This window comes from Phocoena sinus, chromosome 5, assembly GCF_008692025.1.
Source record: "Phocoena sinus isolate mPhoSin1 chromosome 5, mPhoSin1.pri, whole genome shotgun sequence".
NCBI lineage: Eukaryota > Metazoa > Chordata > Mammalia > Artiodactyla > Phocoenidae > Phocoena > Phocoena sinus.
Genome location: NC_045767.1, coordinates 113572358 through 113598073, shown reverse-complemented (window position 1 = coordinate 113598073; position 25716 = coordinate 113572358). Strand labels below are relative to the sequence as shown.

Genomic DNA, 25716 nt, shown 5'->3' with positions numbered 1-25716 from the left:
CGTCTGCCCTGCTGGGGGTCCACCCAGTTAGCAACTTCGACCTACCCCAGTCTCCGGGACCATCTCTGCCCCTGGTCTACCAGGGTAGAAGCTTGGTATCACATTAGTTTGTCGCAGATTATATTCTGATTTTAACCTTTGTTAAAAGTGACCAGGCTCAGGCTTCCCTGGTTAAGAATACGCCTGCCAATGCAGGGGACATGGGTTCGAGCCCTGGTCTGGGAAGATCCCACATGCCATGGAGCAACTAAGCCCATGCACCACAACTACCAAGCCTGCGCTCCTACAGCCCACCAGCCACAACTACTGAGCCCACGTGCCACAACTTCCGAGCCCGCGTGCCTAGAGCCCGTGCTCGGCAACAAGAGAAGCCACCGCAATAAGAAGCCCGTGCACCGAAGCAAAGAGTAGCCCCTGCTCACCGCAGCTAGAGAAAGCCCATGCGCAGCAACGAAGACCCAATGCAGCCAAAAATAAATTAAAAAAAAAAAAAAAAGTGACCAGGCTCTTGCTGGGTGCCTTGAGACCAAGGCCCCAACATGTATCGCAGCCTTTGGAGCTGCATCCCTTATTCTTCTTGCTTGAATCTCTGTCTTGGTACTTGGTACGTGGTTGGGTCCCTACTTACTGTGAGTCTGGAGACCTACCTTACCACCATCAATGTGCTCCCACCACAAGTCCCATTCCTGAACCCCAGTCCCTGTGACTTGGTGCTTGTCACTTGCCAATGGCGGTCACTACCATTAACTGAGCAAAAACTACCTATGCAGAGTGTTTTATATTCTTGGTACGTTTACTCTTCACAGAGCTCTTTGAGATAAATATTAACATTCCCATTGCACAAACGAGAAACACGAAGCACAGAGAGGCTGAGTAACTCTCTCTGGTGCGCACAGTCCTAGAGTTGGAGGAGGAGAAAGGATTTGGACTGGGTTTATTGGACTTCAAATCCTACTTGTTTTCTTCTAGAGCACTGTGATATGCCTACTGCAGGGTGACCCTGAGGGTGGCTGTGCTGACGGAGACCTCACAGCTTACTGCCTCCTGGTGCCTTTCCCGGAAGGTACTCTTCACTTACCTACAGGGCTACCCACTGCCTGGTGTCCGATGTTCTGGATGTTAACCTCATGCTGGTCTGGTTTCAGCTTTGCCTATTACCAGCTGCTACTTTTTTCACCACATGGCCTAATGATAATAACTGATGATAGCAGGAGTATTTCTTATGTCATTCCTCTGCCTGCATGACCCCCTTTTCACCCAGACAAAAAACACATCTCATTATAATGGGATGCCTTCCGTGATCCCACCCCTCATCTCTCCAACTTCGGCTCCTATTACTTTGCTCTCCTTTTGCTTCTTTTCAGCCTTCCTGGCCCCAAGCCTCTGAGGCACATTGCTGCCTAGGGCCTCTGACCTTGACGATCGCCCCTGCTTGGAATGTACTTCCCTTACCTGCATGACTAACTCTCTCATCTGCTTCAGTCTTGCAGCAAAGTCAACTTCTCCACAACGCCTTCCTTCTCTGATCATCTGTTTAAAATTCCTCCCACCCACCACTTGCTTTGGCATTCCTGAATCATTCCTTTGTATTTTTTTTCTTTATTTCTCTATCGCTTATGATTGTCTAACAAACTATCAACTGCTGTCATAACTCAATTGTTCATTATGTTTCATCTTCGTTGTCCGTCTTTCTCCAATGGGATGGAAGCCCATGAGGACAAAGGTCTTTGTTTTGCTGTTTATGTATTCCAAGTGTCTAGAGTAGGATTTGGCAATAGGTGCTCCAAAACTATTTGCTGAGTGAGTAAGTCATAGATTACTCTTAAGACTACACATATTAACTAATTTAATCTCCCTGACACCCACAGGTAGGCATTATTATTATTATTATTACATTTTTTTTAAAGGTGAGAAAACTGAGGCACATAGAGGTGAAGCCACTGGGCCAAGGTCATATAAGTGGTAAGTGATTAAGGAAAGATTTGGACCCAAGCCATCTGATTTCAGAGACAGCACTTTTATCTGGTCCTCTCTCCCACCTCAGTGCCACGATGCTGCCTGCAGTCTGCCACCATGCAGACCAGGCTCCAAGTTCTGGTTCCTTTTGGTACCACCTGTCCTACTGTCAACCAAGATTACAACAATGGTGTCCTGCAACAATGTTGTTAAGGAAATTGAACAAGGTTTAATGACTTGTCCAAGGCCAAAGAGCTTGTTAACAAAACCACAACTAGAACTCAGGATGTCTGACTCCCAGTTTGGTGGTCTCTCTAGTACTTTCAAAACCAATTTTGAAGATCATAATGATTGCCTGGACAGTACTTTTCCATTCCCACATAATCTATTACAATAAACAATTAAAAAGTAATTTTTGCCTTGCAAGCTTGTGACAAACAGTAATTATTTACATAATATTTTAAAGTGAAAATGTTTATTTTGGTAATATCTGTGATATTATAACATATAAAAATGAACATCATAAACAGTCACTCTGCTGTAAGCTAATATAAGCTCATAGGGAAAATGAATATGTTTAATTAAATTTAGGAAAAAGGTATAGTTAAATCATTTGCAGTACAATAATAAGGACCAATAGACCATTATCTCGTTACTATTCCAATGGAATTTTCAGCTACATGCTATATTAATAAATATCATCTTCATTTTACAAAGTGGGATGCTAAGAGATTTGTCTATGATGTGGTAAGTCAGCGATGGCAGCAGGAATAACATAATCCTTGCACTAACCCAGCAAATCATTCTTTTACTATTCCATACTATTCACCAGCATTTATTGAGGGAGTGCAGTATGCCAGGCATAGATCTAAGTACTTTCTACATATGCACCTATTCAACCTTCACAACCACCCTATGTGTACCTATTAGTACCTAACTGGTACTAACATAATCCTTATGCTGCAAGTGAGAAACGGAGGCACAAGAGAGGTTAAGTAACTCACCCAAGGTCACAGGATTAGAAGTGGCAGGACCAGGATGTGGAATCAGGCGATGTGACTCCAGGGGCCGTGCTCTTAACCACGACATCACACTGTGATAATGGTTAAGACAGTAACAGAGAGATTTGAAACGTACAGGAAGGACCTATCTCTCTCCCCCAATTTATTTTATCCAAAAGTGACAAACATTCTGCTCTACCAGATTTTTCAACTGAAAATCTAACAAATGATACTTTTTATGCTCTTTCCCTTGCATTTACTAAGAGTTGCTTGTAGATAGCAAATTTGTATCACTAGCAAGAAGAGACCAGGGGTTATAGGAATAATGTGTTGAACACACTGCTTTTGAGAAAGAACTCTGCTACTTTTTTTTTTTTGCTTTTTACAGATGTATTAACTCTAGCGCTGCTACATAGTTCATTGTCAGCAAAACATCCAGAGAAAACAAGGCAAATTCAGCTAAGCAGGTAAGTCATAACCAACGAGGAATCTATGGTACGCCTTTATCTATGCCAATGGAGCGTAAGAGGGAGATGGGAAATGAAAATGAGAGGTGAGAATTCCTGGCGTCTCTTTCTCTGGAGAAGCTACAAAGCAGTGGGTCACTCTTAGCCTGATGCCACTTGACACTCCCACGTCCTGTACCCTCTCACTCTCTTCCCCCAATTCTGTGCTGATTCTGAACTGGCCTGGCAGCAGGGAGGTGATTTTTCTTTTTAGGCATCAAGTGTTATTCAATAATAATTTCTACTGGACAAGAATAACAAAGTGTTATTTATGCCAATAAGTAGTTCATTAAGCAGAACAGATGAGAATATTTTTTAAAATGTACATGAGAAATTTGTGATGAGACTTAACAAAGGAGTTTAAAATCATCTTACTGGGGCTTCCCTGGTGGCACAGTGGTTGAGAGTCCGCCTGCCGATGCAGGGGACACGGGTTCGTGCCCCGGTCTGGGAAGATCCCACATGCCGCGGAGCGGCTGGGCCCGTGAGCCATGGCCGCTGCTGAGCCTGCGCGTCCGGAGCCTGTGCTGCGCAACGGGAGAGGCCACAACAGTGAGAGATCCGCGTACCCCGCCTCCCAAAAAAAAATCATCTTACTGACGACTTTGTCAGTTGCAACAGCATTAGCAGTTAGGGGCGTAGCTGACTCCTCAGTCTTGGCTCTGCGTTTGCTAGCTTCGAGATCTCCATGGGGAGGTCACTTAGTCTAAGTCTCAGCCTTCTTCATCTGTGAAATGGGAGTAAATAGAAAATACTAGTAATATCTGCCTCTTAGGGTTCTTGTGAGTATTAAATGAGATAAAGCTTTGGGTACAGTTCTAGACACATAACACACAAAGACACATCAGTTGTTATTCAGGATGTTGCTGTTCTATCAGTTAGGGCTCATTTCATTTCACGGGACAAAAACCACCCCAATCTAATTTAGGCCAAAGGGGAAACTAAGGACTCAAATGCCACTAGGAATTGTTCTCTCCATTTCTTATCTTGGTTTTTCCTCTGTGTATTAGCTTTATTCTCTCAGCGCACCATCCTCCATGGCTCTAGAAGCTCCCAGCCTCACCACAGAGGACTGGCTCTGATTTAAATAAACAAACTTATCAGGTAAGCAATCTGATTGGCTTAGCTTATTTCAGGACCCTCTCCTAGAGATTCGCTGGGGTGAGATGTAATAGTGGTGGTGATATCTGTAACCCAACGTTAGAAACAAGACCATAGCCCGCAGAAAAGTGGCGGTGGGAATGGTGTGATGCTCTGGGAAGACAGAGACAACAGATGTCCTCCAAATCGCTATTAAAAATTCCTCTATGTAGCTGCTTCTCCTCCTGTGGCTTTATCTCAGCTAACAGTACCACCGTACTTTGGATTACTTGAACAAAAAGCTCCAGATTCATCTTGGTCTCCATCCTGTCTCCTTACTTTCATCTACCCAGCCAGAAAAACTGTAAAGTTGTGAAATGTCTGTCAAATGTGTCTATTAGGAGCTACACCACCACCATCCGAGTTTGACACCCCAGCGTGACTGGAAAGCATTTTCGGCCCTCCCAGGCCTTCACTTGTGTTGTCTCCTCTCCACTGAGGGGACAGCTGCCCTTTACCTTGAAAAGTTCAATTCAAATGTTTATTTAAATAAACAAAATTATCAGGTAAGCAATCTGATTGGCTTAGCTTATTTCAGGACCCTCTCCTAGAGATTCGCTGGGGTGAGATGTAATAGTGGTGGTGATATCTGTAACCCAACGTTAGAAACAAGACATCTCCAAATAAGACAAAGTTTCCCTGCTGCTTCTCTAGCTCTTGGTTCCTGTTAAAGTATGGCACAAGTACGTGTTAGGTGCCCATTTCCTGTACAGGCAATTCAGTCTTGCAGCATAATAAGAATCTACTTGAGCGTGAGGAAATGGCTCAGATCTGTTATTCAAAAATGTGCACCAAACTGAAATTTAAAACAAATCATCACTATATATAAAACAGATAAACAACAAGGTCCTACTGTATGGCACTATATGAATATGGGAACTATACTCAATATCTTGTAATAACCTATAATGGAAAAGAATCTGAAAAAGAATAGATATATGCACATATATATGTATAACTGATTCATTCTGCTGTACACCTGAAACTAACACAACACTGTAAATCGACTACACTTCAATAAATAAATAAACACATAAAATAGTCCATCATCAACATAGTAGTTACTATTCTTGTTTACATGGACTTTGGCCAGATTTACTCAGGATACCAAAAGGCACAGGGCTGTAGTTTTCTCCCTATTTTATTGTTTTTGCTTTATAATTCATATGATTGTCTTTTCACTTTATCAGGTCATCTTTATATGTCCTTTATTAGTTGTCAAGCATTTAATAACTTTCTCTAATGTTTTGGGATAAGATGAGCTGCAGAAATGGCTAACTGCTACTATCAATCCTGTGTAGAAGATTTTTACTATGAAAACAGTCTATATAAAACCTACTGAAAACATTAATTAAGGTCTTTAAATTTTAATGGAATGGAAAAATAATAGCTTTTTCTTATTACAAAATCCATATATGTTAATTGTTAGAAATTTTGGGGAATACAGACCCATCACTCCCCCCAAAATAGAAAATTAAAATCATCCGTAGCCCAGCTTCCACAGATAATCACTGAAAACAATTTGGTGTTTCTAGTATTTTCATATATACATATGTATATGTGTGTATATAAACATATAAGTACAGTCATAATGTACATTGTATTGTATCCTGATATTTTATTTAATATATTGATATTGCTTTTATTGTTATAAAATATTTATTTTTTTGTGTCAGGATACTCAACGATGTTTAATTAATTTGCTATTGTACATTTACTTTGCTTCTGGATTTTTCCCCATTATAAACAACACATAACATTGTATAAAAAAGTTATAGCTGAATCTCTGAATATATTAATAATTATACAAACAATATTACAGCTAAATATTTGTATACATTAATAATTATTTCCTTTAGATAAATTCTGAAATGAGTAATTCCTGAGTCAAAAGATATGCAAAATTGTGAGTGTTCTTAAAACAGAACAAAGCTACCATTTATTGAATGCTTACTAAGTGCCAAGCACATTACTATCTTGTCTCATTTAATCCTCACAGCAACTATATCATCCCATTTTATGGGATGGAAAAGGAAGCTTAGAAATCAAATGATTTGCACGGGTGTAGCTGACACTGTCAGTGCCGCTCCTGTCATCTCTGCAGCCAAAGGCTGCTGAGGCAGCACCTGGAACTTTCTGTCTGATGGCTGGCCTCATGGTAAACTGGAATTGCCAGAGAATGTGTCCCTGGAAGCAGCTCTCAACCAACAGAGGCTGCGAATTGGTGGATAAATACACCAGCTCCCTTGTTCCTCCATTGGGATAACTGATCTGTTTCCCAGAGTGTGCCAGCAGGATGGAGTTCCATTAGCGGCAACACACCTTCTGTGGCCTCCTTCTTTGGCTGGATGCTTCTGCTTGTGGAACCTCTCCCAGATAAACAACCTGTACTCAAAACCATGTCTCAAAGTCTGCTACTGGGGAACCCAAATCAAAACATCAAGATGGTTAGTTGAATACTAGTGCAAAAATGTCCACCAGAAACTCAAAGAACTCTTTGTGAGCTTTGTAAAAAAAAAAAAACATCTAAATATCTCAAATATCTATTTGAGCAAGAACCATGAGACACATTCAGGCTGCAATCAAAAAGCATTTTGTCACTGCTACATTATGTGATTATTTATTATGAAACTCTAGCACACAGAATCAAGTTCGCCGCACTCTTTAGAGCAGGGCACACTATTGATTTGTGCACGCCCTCTCGATTGTTTTTAATAAATTTTTTTCTCCATTCTCTCTCCCTCTTTTATTCCCTTTCCACTCAAAGGCCCTCTGTAACATGTCACTGAAGAGTTTCTCTGTGGAGTGGGGCTGGCACCACAGGGTAATCATATACTAACTGGCCCCCACCCATCACTCTGAACGAGACTCCACTTCTAACCATAGTTCCTGCTGTTTCACATCCTTGCCAGACTTTGATACTATTTGACCTTCTAATTTTTTTGCCTCTAGGTCACACTTTTATGTAAAAGAATATTAACCTTCTCCCTTGAAACGCTCACAAACGAAAGCTGTTACATACTAGAAAAAAAGAGGGTCAAAAGAAGACATTCATGAAAAAAACGGTGATTAAATCTTCAACAAGTCGATTTTTATTAGTTATTAACTAAACTTTTACACGTTTATTTAGGGAGAGGGTTGAAATTACTGGGTAAAATAGTTTTTAAATATTTTTAAGTATATAGATTGAATATTAGTAGTATAGGATTAATGCTATTTTTTAGAGTCTAGTATACGTTGTTTTTATTGAGCACTAATATACTGATAATCTCTATAAGTCAATACAGCTGTTAATTGAAGATCAAGAAACTATCTACACTGCAGATACATTTGAGAATACTTTGGATAAGTTTTAAGATGTTGAATGACATTTTTCTTTCTGAAGTTATCCCTCTCATGTTGTAGAGGAAAAATATACAATTTGGCTCGATTTATAATGATGAAGTATGATCTGCACAGGATTGCTGTTTAACCCATCTAATCCTATAATCATCCCTGGCTTCTTGCAGGTGTGATGCCTCTTCTTTGGGGGCCTCTGGATTAATGTTTGCTAACAGCTGTGCCGTTGCCTCTAGGTCTGTCATACAATTAGTCTTGTGATGAACTATGCAGGTTGCTTTATTGCTCCAGAGAACATTTTCATATGCTAGGCCTTGAACTTTAAGGAGTCTACATACATTATGTTCCATATGTCACTATTCGGGATAGTTGATTAGAGTCTCAATTTTCAGAGTCTTGAAGTTCACCCTCTTTAGAATGAACCAAATAGAAATAATTATCCTTCTCTTCATTTTCTCTCAAAGCAGATATCCGAAATTTGTGCACTATTTCTTAAAATGACTGGAAACAAAAATTTCAGCAGCTTTGAAAAGAGCTAGTCTAGCAGCACTTTTTTTTTTACAAGAAATAATAATAATATTCAGAAAGTTTTGATTAAAGTGGTATTCTAGAGCTCAAGGGAATTTAAAACCAGCTTTCACATTTAAAAAATAAATAAATAAATTTTATTACTAGAAAATCACTGTTTATATTCATTTAGGCCATGAACTTTCTTTCCTGACATAAAACTTCTTTTCATTTCCGTGAAAGTCTACAACTTGTAAATTTTGCCATACAGATTACTGTTTTTAAAAATACAGACTTCTGGGCTTCCCTGGTGGTGCAGTGGTTGAGAGTCCGCCTGCCGATGTGGGGGACACAGGTTCATGCCCTGGTCCGGGAGGATCCCACATGCCGTGGAGCGGCTGGGCCCGTGAGCCATGGCCGCTGAGCCTGCGCACCCGGAGCCTGTGCTCCGCAACAGGAGAGGCTACAACAGTGAGAGGCCCGCATACCACACACACACACACAAAAAAAAAAAAAAACAAAAAACCAGACTTTTATTTTTTCTTGAGTTTTTAAATTTTTCTATAATGCTTTTGTCATTTAAGTGACAAATACTGTAATTTCTATGAGAAGTACCATTATGTATTCATCATTTAAAAAGAAGAAAAACACACATGCTATTTTCCTAAGCTGTAACATTGTAAAGAAAAAGAACCATTAGGAAACCTAAAAAAATAAATAAATAAAGGGTTTAAAGAGAGTTAGCTCCCCATTAACAGGGAAATTTTAAATTTTAATTTACTAAGATTTTAGTCTGCAGTCTTTGCTACAGAAATTTTTATTAACTTGTTACTGTAAGGTCATCTGTTTTAATGCTTTAGAAAGGTCATGACTTTAAATACAGAGATAACAGTAGCAAAATTATTAGTAAAACATTTTATGTTTTCATAATCTCCAAATTATTAAAACACATTTTTAATGAGCTACTTAAAATACTATTTTCCAAATAAGGCTAACTGTTCAAAAGGTATTAAATAACATCAGATGTGGAATACACACATACCATGCTGTAAGTTATTGCTTAATAATTTAGAGTAATAGAATTCTATGATTTGGAAATAAATCCATTTTTTAAAATTAGGAAATATGACTATTTTCTTCTTATATCGGTGTTTTTTTTAATCCTATGACCTTTTTTTGCTTGTCAGATGAGGATATTTTGAACATTTCTCTACTTAGCAAAATGTATAGAATGAAAATGAAGGAAGCGCTAATTTGGATAGTGGTTGGGGTGTGTGTGGAGGGTCTACGATGCCGAATAGAAAGAGGCCTGCATGGCGACAACTGGGGGAAATGGGATATGGGACAGCTGCTCCTTTAGATTCCCAAGAAGGAGACTGCTTGAGGTGGGTCATGAGCCAAAAGGATAAGGCAGATAAAAACTCTGATGTAAAGCAGGAAACTGACTGCCGAGTCCCCTGAGCTTACACCTGAACCGTCTCAAGCTGCATGGCGAGCCCTCTGTAGCATGCTTCCCAAGCTGGTGATGAACACAGGACCAGGAGGCGCACTGGCTGCACACAGGACTGTCTGCATGTTTTGTATAATGATAACCAGAGGTCCTCTGGGAGGAGGAGGCCATGTTTCCTCTGTGCCAGCATCTGAGCTCCTCTCAGACACTGAGGCCATTAAACAGGAACAGAAGGGTCAATTTTAGGTAATGATTTCTAATTGCAAGTAAAGACAACTTCTATTGTCGACAGTGAAGAGCTCTGATCTTTAAGAAATGACTCATATTTCTTTTTTGGGGGGAGATAAATGCCTTTTTTTTTTTTTTTTTTTTTTTTTTGTGGTACGCGGGCCTCTCATCGCCGAGGCCTCTCCCGTTGCGGAGCACAGGCTCCGGATGCGCAGGCTCAGCGGCCATGGCTCACGGGCCCAGCCGCTCTGCGGCACGTGGGATCTTCCCGGACCGGGGCATGAACCCGTGTCCCCTGCATCGGCAGGCAGACTCTCAACCACTGCGCCACCAGGGAAGCCCCTATAAATGCCTTTTTTAACTCAAGGAAAAGTTATTAATAAATTAATAAAAAGTTTTCCATAAAATGTTGGTTTATTATTTTCCATTAGAAAAATATGTGCCACTACAAAGATAAATGTAAGCACTATGTAATTTACATATGATACATTTAGTGAATTACGGTTAAGAAAAAAATAAGTACAAAGCAGGAGCTCTCAATAGATACTCAGTAAATATTACCTACTAGAGTATCATTGCTGTCAGTGCTCAGTGCTAATTATATCATAGCCTGTAGTAATAATGGTACCTTACATCTGAAAACTGTTGGTAGTCTAAAGTGTAAAGATACTTTTATTTCTTTTGATTTTCACAAAGATATAGTGAAGCTGTCATCGTCATCCTTATTTTACAAATGAAACTGAGCCTCCAAGAAATTAAGTGACTAAGCTAAGGTCAGCAGCTCGTATGTGGCAGACAGGCCTAAGAGCCATCTCTTCTAACTTCAACTCTCACATGCTCTTTCTACACCGTAGTTACCTTCCTTATAAAGACTATAGCTCAAAACCTACTGTCAGTTCAAATATTTAACCACTTAACAATTAGAGATAACACTTATATGTGAAATCTAAAAAAAAAAAAGATACAAATGAGCTTATTTACAAAACAGAAATAGACTCACAGACATAGAAAATAAACTAATGGTTACAAAAGGGGAAAGGGGGGCATAAATTAGGAATTTGGCATTAACAGATACTACTATATATAAAATAGGTAAACAACAAGGACCTACTGTGTAGCACAGGGAACTATATTTAACATCTTGTAATAACCTATAATGGAAAAGAATCTGGAAAAGAAAAAAATATATATATATATAAAGAATAAATATATATTCATATGTATATGTGAATCACTTTGCTGGTACACCTGAAACATTGTATAATAAATCAACTATACTTCAATAAAAAAACAATTAGAGAGATATTGCTATTACAATTGAACTATATTACATAAAGATGATCTTTATAATGTAACATACTTTCTAAATAAAATCCTACTTCCAACAGCTTTTTAAAGACTTTCACCTACATATTTAACATTTTATCCTACGTTAACTGTTGGTTTGGGAATACTTGGGCCTAGAGCAAAAACCAGAAATTGTGATTTCTGTAGATGTTTGACCATCTAGCACTTTGGAAACTAGTTATTTTATGCATATTAATGGTAATATAATAGTCACAGTTTTCTATATGTTAGACTTTATGCCACAAACTTTACACACGTTTTCTCACTTAATTTTCACAGAGCTGTGCTGAGTTAGGGAGCAGTATTATTCCCATTTTACAGACGAAGAAACTAATGCTCAGAATCGTCACTTTGCTTATGTAATGTCATATGGTGTGCTGATAGCAGAGCTGGGATTCCATCCTCCATCAGCTGATTTTAAAGTCCACCATCTTAACCATTTCACATTGTCCTCTCTTTTCAAAGAGTTGTTAAATGTACTCTCTAAAAAGCAATTGAGAGTTCCTTATCTGAAGAATGCTAGCATTTACTGCCTTTACTTCATGCAGACTTCTAAGAATCACAGATTTGGTAACAGATGTGAGCATTGTATCCACTCAGGCAACTCTAACTAAATATTATGATACCCTATTAAACTGGTCCTAAACTTCTCACAGTCTAGTACACAGAGCTGAAAGAAGACAGGAAAGGGTGAAAGGCAGATTGAAGAAGCAATTCCTCCTGTAGACAAACTGATTCAGACTATGTGCATTAGTAGGTATGGTCCATCAGAAAGATTTATCATATCATCCTATACTGCAAATGTGCAGAACTTTGCAGAGTTGAAGCATGTGAATGAATGCACCAAAGACCTAAATGAAGACAGAGCCTCAGAGCACCTCTTTCTCCATCTCTCCTTTGCCTTGGTCCTTGGCTTCTTTACTTTCTTTCCATTTCTCTCCTTTTTTTTTTTTTTTTTTAACATTTCTTTTCTTTTCACATATAGTTTTCAACAATGTGTCACATAAAGAGCAAGAGAATCAGGCTTCCCTGGTGGCACAGCGGTTGAGAGTCCACCTGCTGATGCAGGGGACACAGGTTCATGCCCCGGTCCGGGAAGATCCCACATATCGCGGAGCGGCTGGGCCCGTGAGCCATGGCCGCTGAGCCTGCGCGTCCGGAGCCTGTGCTCCGCAACAGGAGAGGCCACAGCAGTGAGAGGCCCGCGTTAAAAAAAAAAAAAAAAGAGCAAGAGAATCAAAAGCAATTCCTGCACGAGTATTTGTTTCCTTTCCCAGCTACTAGTTCTGGCCTGGCCCACTCCTCCTTCCTCCCCCAAACCAGCCCCCCATACTGGGCCTCTACTATGCAGATGAGAGTTAGAATTTTGGGGGGGAAGAGTAAGGATAGAAGAAGTAGAAATGAGTCTGCTAAAAAGAACCACAATTTCTTTTTAATTTATTTTATTAAAGTATAGTACTTTACAATGTTGTGTTAATTTCTACTGTATAGCAAAGTGATTCAGTTATACATATATACATATACATTCTTTTCATATTCTTTTCCCTTATGGTTAATCACAGGAAACTATGAATATAGTTCCCAGTACTATACAGTAGGACTTTGTTGTCCGACCATTCCATATATAATACTTTGCATCTGCTAATACCAAACTCCCAATCCATCTCTCCCCCACTCCACCTCCCCCTTGGCAACCACAGGTCTGTTCTCAATGTCTGTGAGTCTGTTTCTGTTTCATAGATAGGTTCATCTGCGTCATATTTCAGATTCCACATATAAGTGATATCATATGGTGTCTGACTTACTTCACTTAGTATGATAATCTCTAGGTCCGTCCACGTTGCTGCAAATGGCATTATTTCATTCTTTTTTATGGCTCAGTAGTATTCCATTGTATATATATACCACATCTTCTTTATCCATTCATCTGTCCATGGACATTTAGGTTGTTTCCATGTCTTGGCTTATTGTAAATAGTGCTGCTATGAACACTGGGGTGCATGTATGTTTTCGAATTGGAGTTTTCTCTAGATATATGCCCAGGAGTGGGATTGTTGGATCATATGGCAACTCTACTTTGAGTTTTTTGAGGAACCTCCATACTGTTTTCCATAGTGGCTACACTAATTTACTTTCCCACCAATGGTGTATGAGGGTTCCCTTTTCTCCACACCTTCTCCAGCATTTGTTATTGGTAGACTTTTTAATGATGGCCATTCTGACCAGTGTGAGGTGTACCTTATTATAGTTTTGACTTGCATTTCTCTAATAATTAGCAATGTTGAGCATCTTTTCATGTGCCTGTTGAAGAGATGTGAGAAAGAAAAGCAGGCAGATGAGAGAGGGAAGGGAGAGGGGTGATTAACCATGTGTGAGTGGAACACAGGAAGGAACTTTGGGGTCCAGAGAGTGACATGAAGATACAGGCTTCAGGATATCTAGAGAAAGACAAATTGAAAAAAAATTTTAAATGGAAGGAGAGAAGAGTCTAAACGATGTTACTGTGAGTTAAGAACTTTACCTCTTGTTCTTTGAGGACAAGTAAGGAGAAATTGATATTACTTTCCTTTTAGCTTGGTGGATGTTTTCCTTTTAATATGGTATTCCACCAAGAGAGCCATGAAGAACTCACATTTATTCAGGTTGCATCATGGTTTCATGGTAGATAAAAATCTTCACTTATAAAAGTGACCAAAAGGAAAATTTGTTTTATGTATGTTACCTTAGAATCTGCCAAGGCATGTATGTGTCAGCTAGATTACCATTTAGATGAAGAGCCCACTGTCATCAAGGATGGAGTGACTTTTAAGGGAGAAGGTATCAAATTGAACACAGAAGAAACTAAATGGAAACAACTGTAAGAATCCCCAAACTTTCTGTGCCTTAAACATTACAAATCAAATAAATCATCCTTTGTTAAAAATGCCTGCTGATATATAATAGCTTTGTCTTTGTTTGCATCTATTGAGTTAAAATAATAAATAAAATTTAATTACAATTACTTAGTGAAAACTTAAGAATATATCATTTTACAAATATGACCCATACCCTCCATTGTTAATATTTACCTACAATCCATTAGCTGCTAGAATATTAGTGTAACTATTTTTTTCTGCTACATCGTTTACATGCATTTCTCTATGGGGTGCTGCTGAGGAGGCTAGAGATTTGGGTTAACCATGCATACAAGCTAACACCAGTATTAGAAGCATTCTAAGTTATTATAAAGATGATGACATGTCTTCAAACATACAAATAGCTACTGTTTTGTATATGGAATAATTAAATACTAGGACAAGAATTTTGTACTACAAAAGCAAAATCAATATGGTGAATTTTCCTTTCACAATATAATTTTTGATAGGCTACATTATCACTAAACAATGGGAAGCAAATAACTCACTGAATGTACCGAAGACAAAGTAAAGTTGATGTTCCTAAGATTAGTAAGTGGAATAGAGCATTTAGAGAGAAAGAAAATTCGTGCATGAAAACAATTTACTACGATAGGACCATCCTTTTTCTTAAAATAACTTTATGGTTGCAATATTTGATTGTGGGAGCTGGGCCAACTTTGCATAAGGTCTTGAATGTGATTTTTGGTAAAATATTTTTCTCTTTGAAATCTTAGGACTTCATAAGATACATTTTTTTTTTCTTTTTTTTGCGGTACAACGGCCTCTCCTTGCTGTGGCCTCTCCTGCTGCAGAGCACAGGCTCCGGATGCGCAGGCCCAGCGGCAACGGCTCAGGGGCCCAGCCGCTCCGTGGCACGTGGGATCCTCCCGGACCGGGGCACAAACCCCTGTCCCCCGCATCGGCAGGCGGACTCCCAACCACTGCGCCACCAGGGAAGCCCTCATAAGATGTATTTACTTTCTAAAATTCAGAATCTACTCTACTTGGAACATTTTCAGGTGGAAATTGATGATGGCCAAAGGGAATTACTACTTTCCTCAGCACCTGATTGATATACGTGGGTAGCTTTCTCCTCTTTAAATGTCAGTGTCTCTGTGACCTGCTGCACAGGTTTATTACAGGAACTATCACTTCTCTTCACCAAATGCCCTTTTCTCATTAGTAGATTTCAGCCCTAAATAAATCCATTATTTGTTTTTAACTTAGTGCTAGTCCGTCATTCAGTAAAGAATGCTTGGTCAGCAAGGAATGGATGACCAAACCTTATTTATATACTTGTCAACATATTCTTCTATTACATGTATTAATCATTTATTAATAAATTAAAGCTTTTCAATTGAGATACATTAGCAAAATTTCAGAGTCCCTTCTGTTTCAGATCATCAGAACCATTAATTAGGGATATTTACCTGTGACAGGTTTCTCTAAGCCAAGATTCTTTGAAAAATTCACGTAAAAATCTTTAAACAGATGAACATTACTGGAAGGGAGAAGAAATTTGTTAGAGGTAGTGGTTGAATCTAGGGGCAAGATCCTGAAAATTGGAAAATATTCCAAATTATAAGCTTAAAATACAAGTGAGAGAATAAAAACAGTGTACAGAATTGATGATGAGATAGACTGAATATGAAAAGGCAATGTTAAATCTAACTGGACAGCTTCTCACGCTGGTTCCCACATGACGAAGCTGATTTCAAGGCATTCTTACTGCCCTCCAGAACTACAGTGTGACAGAAACACCATCGATGCTTTAGAACAGATGAAGATAGTGTTGGTAATACTGCACAGGGTGGGAAAGTAGGATAAAAAAGGACTTCAAAAGAAAAATTCTTTTTTTATGTGTTGAATTTTTACCTTGTGATTAGATAACCAGGCAGATACCTAATCAACCAATCAGGGAATCAATCTTATTTATTAATTGATCATGTAATTCTTCTTTTACAATACATTCACTAAATAAGGTGTGGGTTTCCAATAGACATCTTGTAAACTAGAAGCCATGCCTTCAGATGGAGAGCAGCTGCAGAAGGAAAGACAGGCTGTAGTTTGCAAATAGAAAATAGGTCACTAGTTTATACGATCACCTTCACCAAGTCCAGAAAGAAAAAAGTGAAAAGGCACAGGGAACTTTATCCAGTGTCCTGTGATAAACCATAATGGAAAAGAATATAAAAAAATAATGTATATATAACTGAATCACTTTGCTGTTCAGCAGAAATTAACACAACATTGTGTATCAACTGTACTTCAATAAAATAAATTTTAGAAAAACTGAAAGGGGATTCAAACTCAAGTCGGAAGAATGTCCTTTTATATCTGAAAGGAAGGAGGGAAAAGTGGCTAAAGTAAGATACTAGAGAGAATGAAAAGATGGTGGCCATCTATCTGAAATCAAAGCAAGATGTCAGGTTTTGTGGGAACTAATTTCAGTGCAACAGCAAAAACACGCTGCCCTCTAAAATCAGCCCGAGCTGGAAGACCTCCATGCCCCGAATCAGGTACAACTGTTCAGTGTCCACTCTCCACCCAGCCACACCCCAGTGCCAAATTCCCATTCTCTGGTGATTCCCTGGTACCTGTTTCCTGCCTCCTGTTTTCCAGCTGTGAATCTGATGCCTTTTCGAGTTTGCTCTTAGCATCTTGTATCCAGACCTGACAACAGATTCTTCACTGGCACTGCAGCTCTGCCCATGGGTCTGGCTCAAATCTTATGCTCGATTCCTGCAAATTCTCAGTTCTGGGTGAGCTGTGTTCCAAAAAGGTAACAATATTCTGCCTCAAGCAAGTCCCTGGTTCTTCCCAACCACACAGGCTACTCTTGACAGTAGCAGTGAGCCAAGGCCTGGAATATGGCCTGCCTGGTTTTCCAAAGACTCTGCCCTGCCTGGAGAGTTACATGACAAGAATGAACTAACCTTGACTCTCAGTGAGGTACATGCCTGGGTAAGGGGGTTGAGATCTTACTGGAAATATCTGCAAGGGGCTCTCTCATTCCAGCCCCAAACAGGGATAGGAGACAGAAGGAATGTGCTCATTTCTCTCCTTTAGACATGCTGGTTTCCTTGGCTTACATGCCATCATCTATTCCTGGTTTTCCTGCTACCTCTCCAGAGACACTGCTTAATCTCCTTGGCACCTCCTTCTCCCAGCTTGGCCCTTGAACTTTTGCATTCAACATTAACTGTCTCTAGGAAATCTCCTGCACTCAACAATTTCAATATGCTGAAAACTTGCAAATTTATACAGCCTCAAATTTACACAGCATCTTCAATCCAGACCTCCTCTTGAGCTCCAGGCCCACATATACCACTGTCTATAGATCTCTCTTTGGCTATCTCAAAAACTCCTCAAACTCAACGTATTCAAAACTGAACTCCTCGTTTACCCCCAAGCCTGGGCGTCCTGTGGCATCCCCCACCAGAGGCCATGCAGCTCTACAGCCAGGAACCTAGGCCCATCTGGACCCCACTGTCTCCTGCACCTCCCAGATTTAATCTAATTCCAAGTCCTCCAGAACTTCTGAATCTATTTCCTTCCATATTCACTACTACTACTAAAGCCCAGAGACTTAGTTGATTAGTGTAAAAATAATAAAAGCTACTAATTATCTAAAGTTTTTATATACCAGGCAGGCACTCTTTTAAAACTTGATATAAATTGTCTTTTCTAATAATCCTATTATTAGTTTCGTAGGACTGAAGTAACAAGGCAAACTAAATGGCTCAAAAATAAAGGAATGCAAGAGTTCCCTTTTCTCCGCACCCTCTCCAGCATTTATTGTTTGTAAAATTTTTGATGATGGCCATTCTGACCGGTGTGAGGTGATACCTCACTGTAGTTTTGATTTGCATTTCTCTAATAATTAGTGATGTTGAGCATCCTTTCATGTGTTTGTTGGCAATCTGTATATCTTCTTTGGAGAAATGTCTGTTTAGGTCTTCTGCCCATTTTTGGATTGGGTTGTTTGTTATTTTGATATTGAGCTGCATGAGCTGCTTGTATATTTTGGAGATTAATCCTTTGTCAGTTGCTTCGTTTGCAAAGCGTTGCCTTTTCATCTTGTTTATGGTTTCCTTTGCTGTGCTTTTAGGTTTCATTAGGTGCCATTGTTTATTTTTGTTTTTATTTCCCTTTCTCTAGGAGGTGGGTCAAAAAGGATCTTGCTGCAATTTATGTCATAGAGTGTTCTGCCTATGTTTTCCTCTAAGAGTTTTATAGTGTCTGGCCTTACATTTAGGTCTTTAATCTATTTTGAGTTTTGTGTATGGTGTTAGGGAGTGTTCTAATTTCATTCTCTTACATGTAGCTTTCCAGTTTTCCCAGCATCACTTATTGAAGAGGCTGTCTTTTCTCCATTGTATATTCTTGCCTCCTTTATCAAAGATAAGGTGACCATATGTGCATGGGTTTATCTCTGGGCTTTCTATCCGGTTCCATTGATCTATATTTCTGTTTTTGTGTCAGTACCATACTGTCTTGATTACTGTAGCTTTGTGGTATAGTCTGAAGTCCAGGAGCCTGATTTCTCCAGCTCCGTTTTTCTTTCTCAAGATTCCTTTGACTATTCGGGGTCTTTTTTGTTTCTATACAAACTGTGCAATTTTCTGTTCTAGTTCTGTGAAAAATCCCATTGGTAGTTTGATAGGGATTGCATTGAATCTGTAGATTGCTTTGGGTAGTGTAGTCATTTTCACAGTGTTGATTCTTCCAATCCAAGAACATGGTATATCTCTCCATCTGTTTGTATCATCTTTAATTACTTTCATCAGTGTCTTATAGTTGGAATGTAAATTGATACAGCCACTATGGAGAACAGTATGGAGATTCCCTAAAAAACTAAAAATAGAACTACCATATAACCCAGAAATCCCACTACTGGGCATATACCCTGAGAAAGCCATAATTCAAAGAGTCATGTACCACAATGTTCATTGCAGCACTATTTGCAATAGCCAGGACATGAAAGCAACCTAAGTGTCCATCGACAGATGAATGGATAAAGAAGATGTGGCACATATATACAATGGAATATTACTCAGCCATAAAAAGAAACGAAATTGAGTTATTGGTAATGAGGGGGATGGACCTAGAGTCTGTCATACAGAGTGAAGTAAGTCAGAAAGAGAAAAACAATTACTGTATGCTATCACATATATATGGAATCTAAAAAAAAAAGATTCTGAAGAACCTAGGGGCAGGACAGGAATGAAGATGCAGACATAGAGAATGGACTTGTGGACACGGGGAGGGGGAAGGGTAAGCTGGGAAGAAGTGACAGAGTGGCATGGACATATGTACACTACCAAATGTAAAATAGATAGCTAGTGGGAAGCAGCCGCATAGCACAGGGAGATCAGCTTGGTGCTTTGTGACCACCTAGAAGGGTGGGATAGGGAGGGTGGGAGTGAGACCAAGAGAGAGGGGATATGGGGATATATGTGTATGTATAGCTGATTCACTTTACTATACAGTAGAAACTAACACAACAATGTAAAGCAATTACACTCCAATAAAGATGTTAAAAGTAAAATAAAGGAATGGATTCTTTCACAGTTTTGAAGCCTAGCAATCTGAAATCAAAGGGTTGGCAGGACCATGTTCTTATGGGGAGGGGATCCTTCCTGTCTCTTCAAGCTTCTGGTGGCTCCAGGCATCCCTGGAGCCACCTGACTTGTGGCACTGCAACTTCAATCTCTACCACCATCTTCACAGGGACTTGTCTTCTGTGGGCATGTCTTCTTGTCTTCTGTCTGTTTCAAACCTCCTTCTGCCTTTTTCTTATAAGGACCCTGTCACTGGATTTAGAGCCCAGCCAGAAAATCCAGCACAATGATCACCTCATCTCAAGAGCCTTAACTTAATTACCTCTGCAAAGACCTTTTTTCTAAGTATGGTAAAATTCATAGATTCCAGGGGTTAGAAAGTGGACATATCTTTTTAAAACACAATTCAACCCCCCAAAAAGTAAATATACTTATTAGTTGAGTCAGTTGAGACTTAGAGAATTTAAGGGATTTGTCCAAGGTCACACAGTTAATATGAATGTGAGCTTCACATTTGATTTATGGCTTCTTTACCTCCAGAAAAATAATTTCAATACTTTTCTGAAAGGAGTAACAGTATCAAGAAATTTGTCACTTGGATGCCAAATGCTGCTTCTTAAATACATTCATTACTAGACTATCCTACACCACTAGTGTTATCTTCCAAAACAATAGATCAGATCCATCATGACTGGCATGTTGTCTGTCACTTAGAAGGTACTCAATAAACAGTTGCCAATAAATGAATGAGATCATGCCACCAGCCTCATCAAAGTCACCAAACATTCCACATTGCTTAAAAAATAAGCTTCACATTCCAACAAAGCATTCAAGACCCTCCAACCCTCCAAAAGATTAAAAAGTATAATCCCAGAATTACGATGAATTCCTAATTCTTAGAAAGGCTGTACTTAGAATGAGTACAGCCTTTCTAAGAATGTCCAGAAATCATACAAGAAGAAATTGATAAATTTGGCCACACACATATCTAAAAGTTGATGGAAGAATTTCATAATAAGGCCAAAAAACAGTGGCCTGGAAAAATATTCCCAACATGTATTAATACATATGCCTAATTTCCTAAAGATATACATAGCTCCTGAGGAAACAGGCACCTTCATTTATTGTTGTGTGACAATAAACTTGTTAAGCTTCTTTGAAGGGAGGATTAGAAATAAAAATAAACTTATCTTTAAATTCATATCCTCTCCTCTTTGAACCAGCATTTCCACCCTTAGGAATTTATTCTGTAGATCTTCTCTCACTTTGGCACAAAGCTTTCACTGCTATACCCTTTGTGAAACAAAACTGATTGGAAATAACCTAAATGCCCACCAATAGGAGATAGTTAAATCCATTACAGTACAACTATATCATGGGATACTATGAGTCCCTTTTAAAATGAGGCATGTCTATATATACATTAGTATGGAGGAAGTTAACTCAGGGGACAGAACAGTGTGTATAAAACGTTACCATTTTGTAAACAACAAAAAGGACACACATATATATATGCACCTATATGCCAGGCATACCTATGAATATTTTTGGAAGGATAAACCAGAAACTTGTAACTGTATTTGCCTTTGAGAAAAGAACTGTGAGACTGAGTACAGGGACAGAAGGAAGATTTATTTTTCACTGTAAACTCTATTGTATTGTTTGAATTTATTTTGCCATGTGCCTGCCATGTGATAGAGAGACAGAGAGAATCTATAAGCTAATTTTCACCTAATTTTCCAACTTGATCTCCTACTGTATCCTATCTTGTACATGACAATTCATTGCTTCTCAAACCCACTGACTATGATCATATTGAGAGTGTGGGAGTGTGTGTGTGTCTAATATGCTATCATCCTTGACTCTCACGCTTTCTGCCTGTATAAATCCTGCCCCTCAAAAGCTCTTCTGTGCAACCTTCCTGATCTTCAGTGTTGAAACTAACTACTCTGAACTCAGAAAACCCCTGTTCATCCTGCTTTGAATTATAGTTGTTTACAAGTTGGTCCCCCTAATTCAACTAGCTCCTAAAGGGAAATGTGCATCTTGTTGGCCTCTGTGTTCCTCAAAGTACCTGGAACACAACAGCCTTGCTGTGTGCATGTCATTAACTAAAAAATATTAAGTAGAAGAGTCAACTAGGAAAACCCAAGTCTCTTACGATTAAACCCAATTTTAAGGATGATAGAGGAAAATATTTAGCCCAATCACAGAAATGCTATTTAGCATGAATATCTAAAAGAGCCAACAAGAGCTCCTCAAAGCTGAAAAATAAAGCCAATACTTCTTATCGAATAGGATTATTACATGAGATGTATGTGAAATTCAATAAGAAGTTACAGTTGGAATATATTAGAGGTAAGAGAAGAATGAAAGAAAAATGATTTCAGTTTTAATATGGAAAAGATAGCTCTTGACATTTTGTTTTTTGGGTTTTTTAGTCAAACACACCAAGCCCGGTCGTAAGATAGGCAAACACTGATTTTTATCCTGAAGCAGGTTACTTCTCAGATTGGGACTAGCAATGCCTTCCACCTTTGCAGCCCGCCTTCCCTCTGCTCCCCACAAAGGAAAGGTTCACTGCGATGCAATTCAATCTATTGCTTATTAACTACAGTTTTTTCTAAGAAAACTTTCTCAGATCATATTATGTGTGCCGTAATTTTTTTTTTTACTATTTCCTGTCATTTAAACCCATTTCCTCTTGTCCTTGGTGATATAGGAGTGGAGGGTCCCATTACTCCATATATTTAACTTTCATCAATAAAACCAATTTTTAATGCTTCTAGAATAGGGCTATTCTGCTTTAGTCTCTATAAATAGGTACACTGACATCCAGCTCACCCCATTTCTGTTGGCCTTATAACAACATACAATAAAAAATATAAAACAAACATAATAAAATAGAACAAATATAATAAAATAAAAATTAAAAGTGACAGTGATTAAAGTCAACTTGAACTTACTGCTAATGCTGTTTCATACTCTCCAGCAGCCAAGTGCGCTAAGCCCAAGTAATAGGAAGCTTCTTCTTCCATCTTTTTGTCATTTCCTAAAACGAAAATGTAGAAAAAATCATTATGGTATTAAAGAAATTGGTTTATTACAACAAACAGAATCTTTCTTTTTAACAGAGTAGAAAGTTATTATAACAAAGTATACAGATTTATATCAACAATCTCTGAAACCTAACTGTGTACTCATCAAAAAGGCTGACGTTGGAGAAAAGGGAACACTCTTGCACTGCTGGTGGGAATGTGAATTGGTTCAGCCACTATGGAGAACAGTATGGAGGTTCCTTAAAAAACTACAAATAGAACTACCATATGACCCAGCAATCCCACTACTGGGCATATACCCTGAGAAAACCATAATTCAAAAAGAGTCATGTACCAAAATGTTCACTGCAGCTCTATTTACAATAGCCAGGACATGGAAGCAACCTAAATGTCCATAAACAGGTGAATGGATAAAGAAGATGTGTCACATATATATAGTGGAATATTACTCAGCCATAAAAAGAAACAAAATTGAGTTATTTGTAGTGAGGTGGATGGACTTAGAGTCTGTCATACAGAGTGAAGTAAGTCAGAAAGAGAGAGACAAATACCGTATGCTAACACATATATATGGAATTTAAGAAAAAAAGGTCATGAAGAACCTAGGGGTAAGACAGGAATAAAGACACAGACCTACTGGAGAACGGACTTGAGGATATGGGGAGGGGGAAGGGTGAGCTGTGACAGGGCGAGAGAGAGGCATGGACATATATACACTACCAAACGTAAGGTAGATAGCTAGTGGGAAGCAGCCGCATAGCACAGGGAGATCACCTCGGTGCTTTGTGACTGCCTGGAGGGGTGGGATAGGGAGGGTGGGAGGGAGGGAGACGCCAGAGGGAAGAGATATGGGAACATATGTATATGTATAACTGATTCACTTTGTTATAAAGCAGAAACTAACACACCATTGTAAAGCAATTATACCCCAATAAAGATGTTAAAAAAAAATAAGGCTGATGTTAATACAATTTACCTGGGTCACAGATAATAAGTGAGTAACATGCATTAGCAATATAATTATGAGGAGTTTCCCTCTACATACAAAACCCAGTATTAGCATTTTGACATTCATATATAAATTCCATACCGGTCCACCATGTAAAACCTATAGTCATTCATCATAGCTGCGACTACATATGTGAAATAATTGATAAAGAGTATCAGCCTGGGCTTCCCTGGTGGCGCAGTGGTTGAGAGTCCGCCTGCCGATGCAGGGGACACAGGTTCGTGCCCCGGTCCGGGAAGATCCCACGTGCCGCGGAGCGGCTGGGCCCGTGAGCCGTGGCCGCTGGGGCTGCGCGTCCGGAGCCTGTGCTCCGCAACGGGAGAGGCCACAACAGTGAGAGGCCCGTGTACCGCAAAAAAGAAAAAAAAAAAAGTTGATTTTATTTCTACACACGAGCAATGAACAATCTGAAAATAAAAGAAAAAATTCCATTTTCAACAGCATCAAAAAGTATAAAATATTAGAAATAAATGTAACAAACCGAGGGCAAAATGTGTACACTGAAAACTATAAAACATCATTAAAAGAAATTAGATAACATGTAAATAGACTGATAACCATATTCATGAAATGAAAGACAGTGTGAAGATAGCGATATTTCCCAAACTGACCTACAAATTCAATGCAATCCCTATCAAAATCCCAGCTGTCATTTTTGGAGAAGTAGACAGACTGATCCTAAACATCATGTGCAAATATAAGCAATGTGGAAGGACCAAAACAATATTGAAAAAGGACAATTTGGAAGACTCTCACTTTCCAATTTTAAAACTTACTACAAAACCACAATAAAAAATATGTAGTAGTAGAATAAGGACAGACATGAGGATCACTGCAATAGAATTAAGAATCCAGAAAACAACCCTCACATTTATGGTCAATTATCTTTAACAAGGGTCCCAAGGCAATTTATTGAGAAAGAACAGCATTTTCAACAACTGGTACTGGGGCAACTGGATATCCACATACAAAACGTGAAGTTGGACCCTCTTGACATCACACACACACACACACACACACACGCACACCTAAATACAGGAGTTAAAACTATAAAACTCTTAGAATAAAGTGCAGAAGTAAATCTTCATGAGTTTGGATTAGTGGAAGCCTTCTTAGTTATGAAACCAAAAGCACAAACAACAAAAGAAAAAACAAATTACTTTGCACTTTATCAAATTAAAAACTCGGGCTTCAATGGATACCATCAGAAGTGAAAAGAAACCAAATCTGATGAAGGACTTGCATCTAGAATATTAGAGGATTCTTGTAACTCAATAATAAAAGGACAAAATAATCCAATTAAAAATGGGCAAAGGAACTGAATAGACATTTCTGCAAAGAAGATATACAAATGGGCAATAAGCACGTGAAAAGATGATCAACATGATTAACCAACAGGGAGATGCAAAATAAATTCACAGTGAGATATCACTTTATACCTACTAAGATGACTACAGTAAAAAGACAGAAAGTAACAGGTAGTGGTGAGGATGTGGCTAAATTGAAACCCTTTATACATTGTTGATGGGAATGTAAAATGGTTCAGCAACTTGGGAAAACTCTTTGCCAGTTCCTCAAGAAGTTAAACATAGAATTGTACCACCCAGCAATGCCACGTCTACGTATATACCCAAAGGAACTGAAAACATGTACACAGATGTTCATAGTAGCATTAATCATAATAGACAAAAGGTGGGAACAACGTAAATGTCC

General features: G+C 38.8%; 1 protein-coding gene across 1 annotated transcript in view; it reads right to left on the bottom strand.

Moving 5' to 3' along the window:
- The window catches only part of TTC29 (tetratricopeptide repeat domain 29), a 261315-nt gene that overhangs the window by 152142 nt on the left and 83457 nt on the right, over window positions 1-25716 (bottom strand). The window contains exon 7 of the mRNA XM_032632825.1: window positions 22902-22987. Within this exon, the coding sequence (XP_032488716.1) occupies window positions 22902-22987 (86 nt within the window). The remainder of the gene's footprint in view (window positions 1-22901; window positions 22988-25716) is intronic.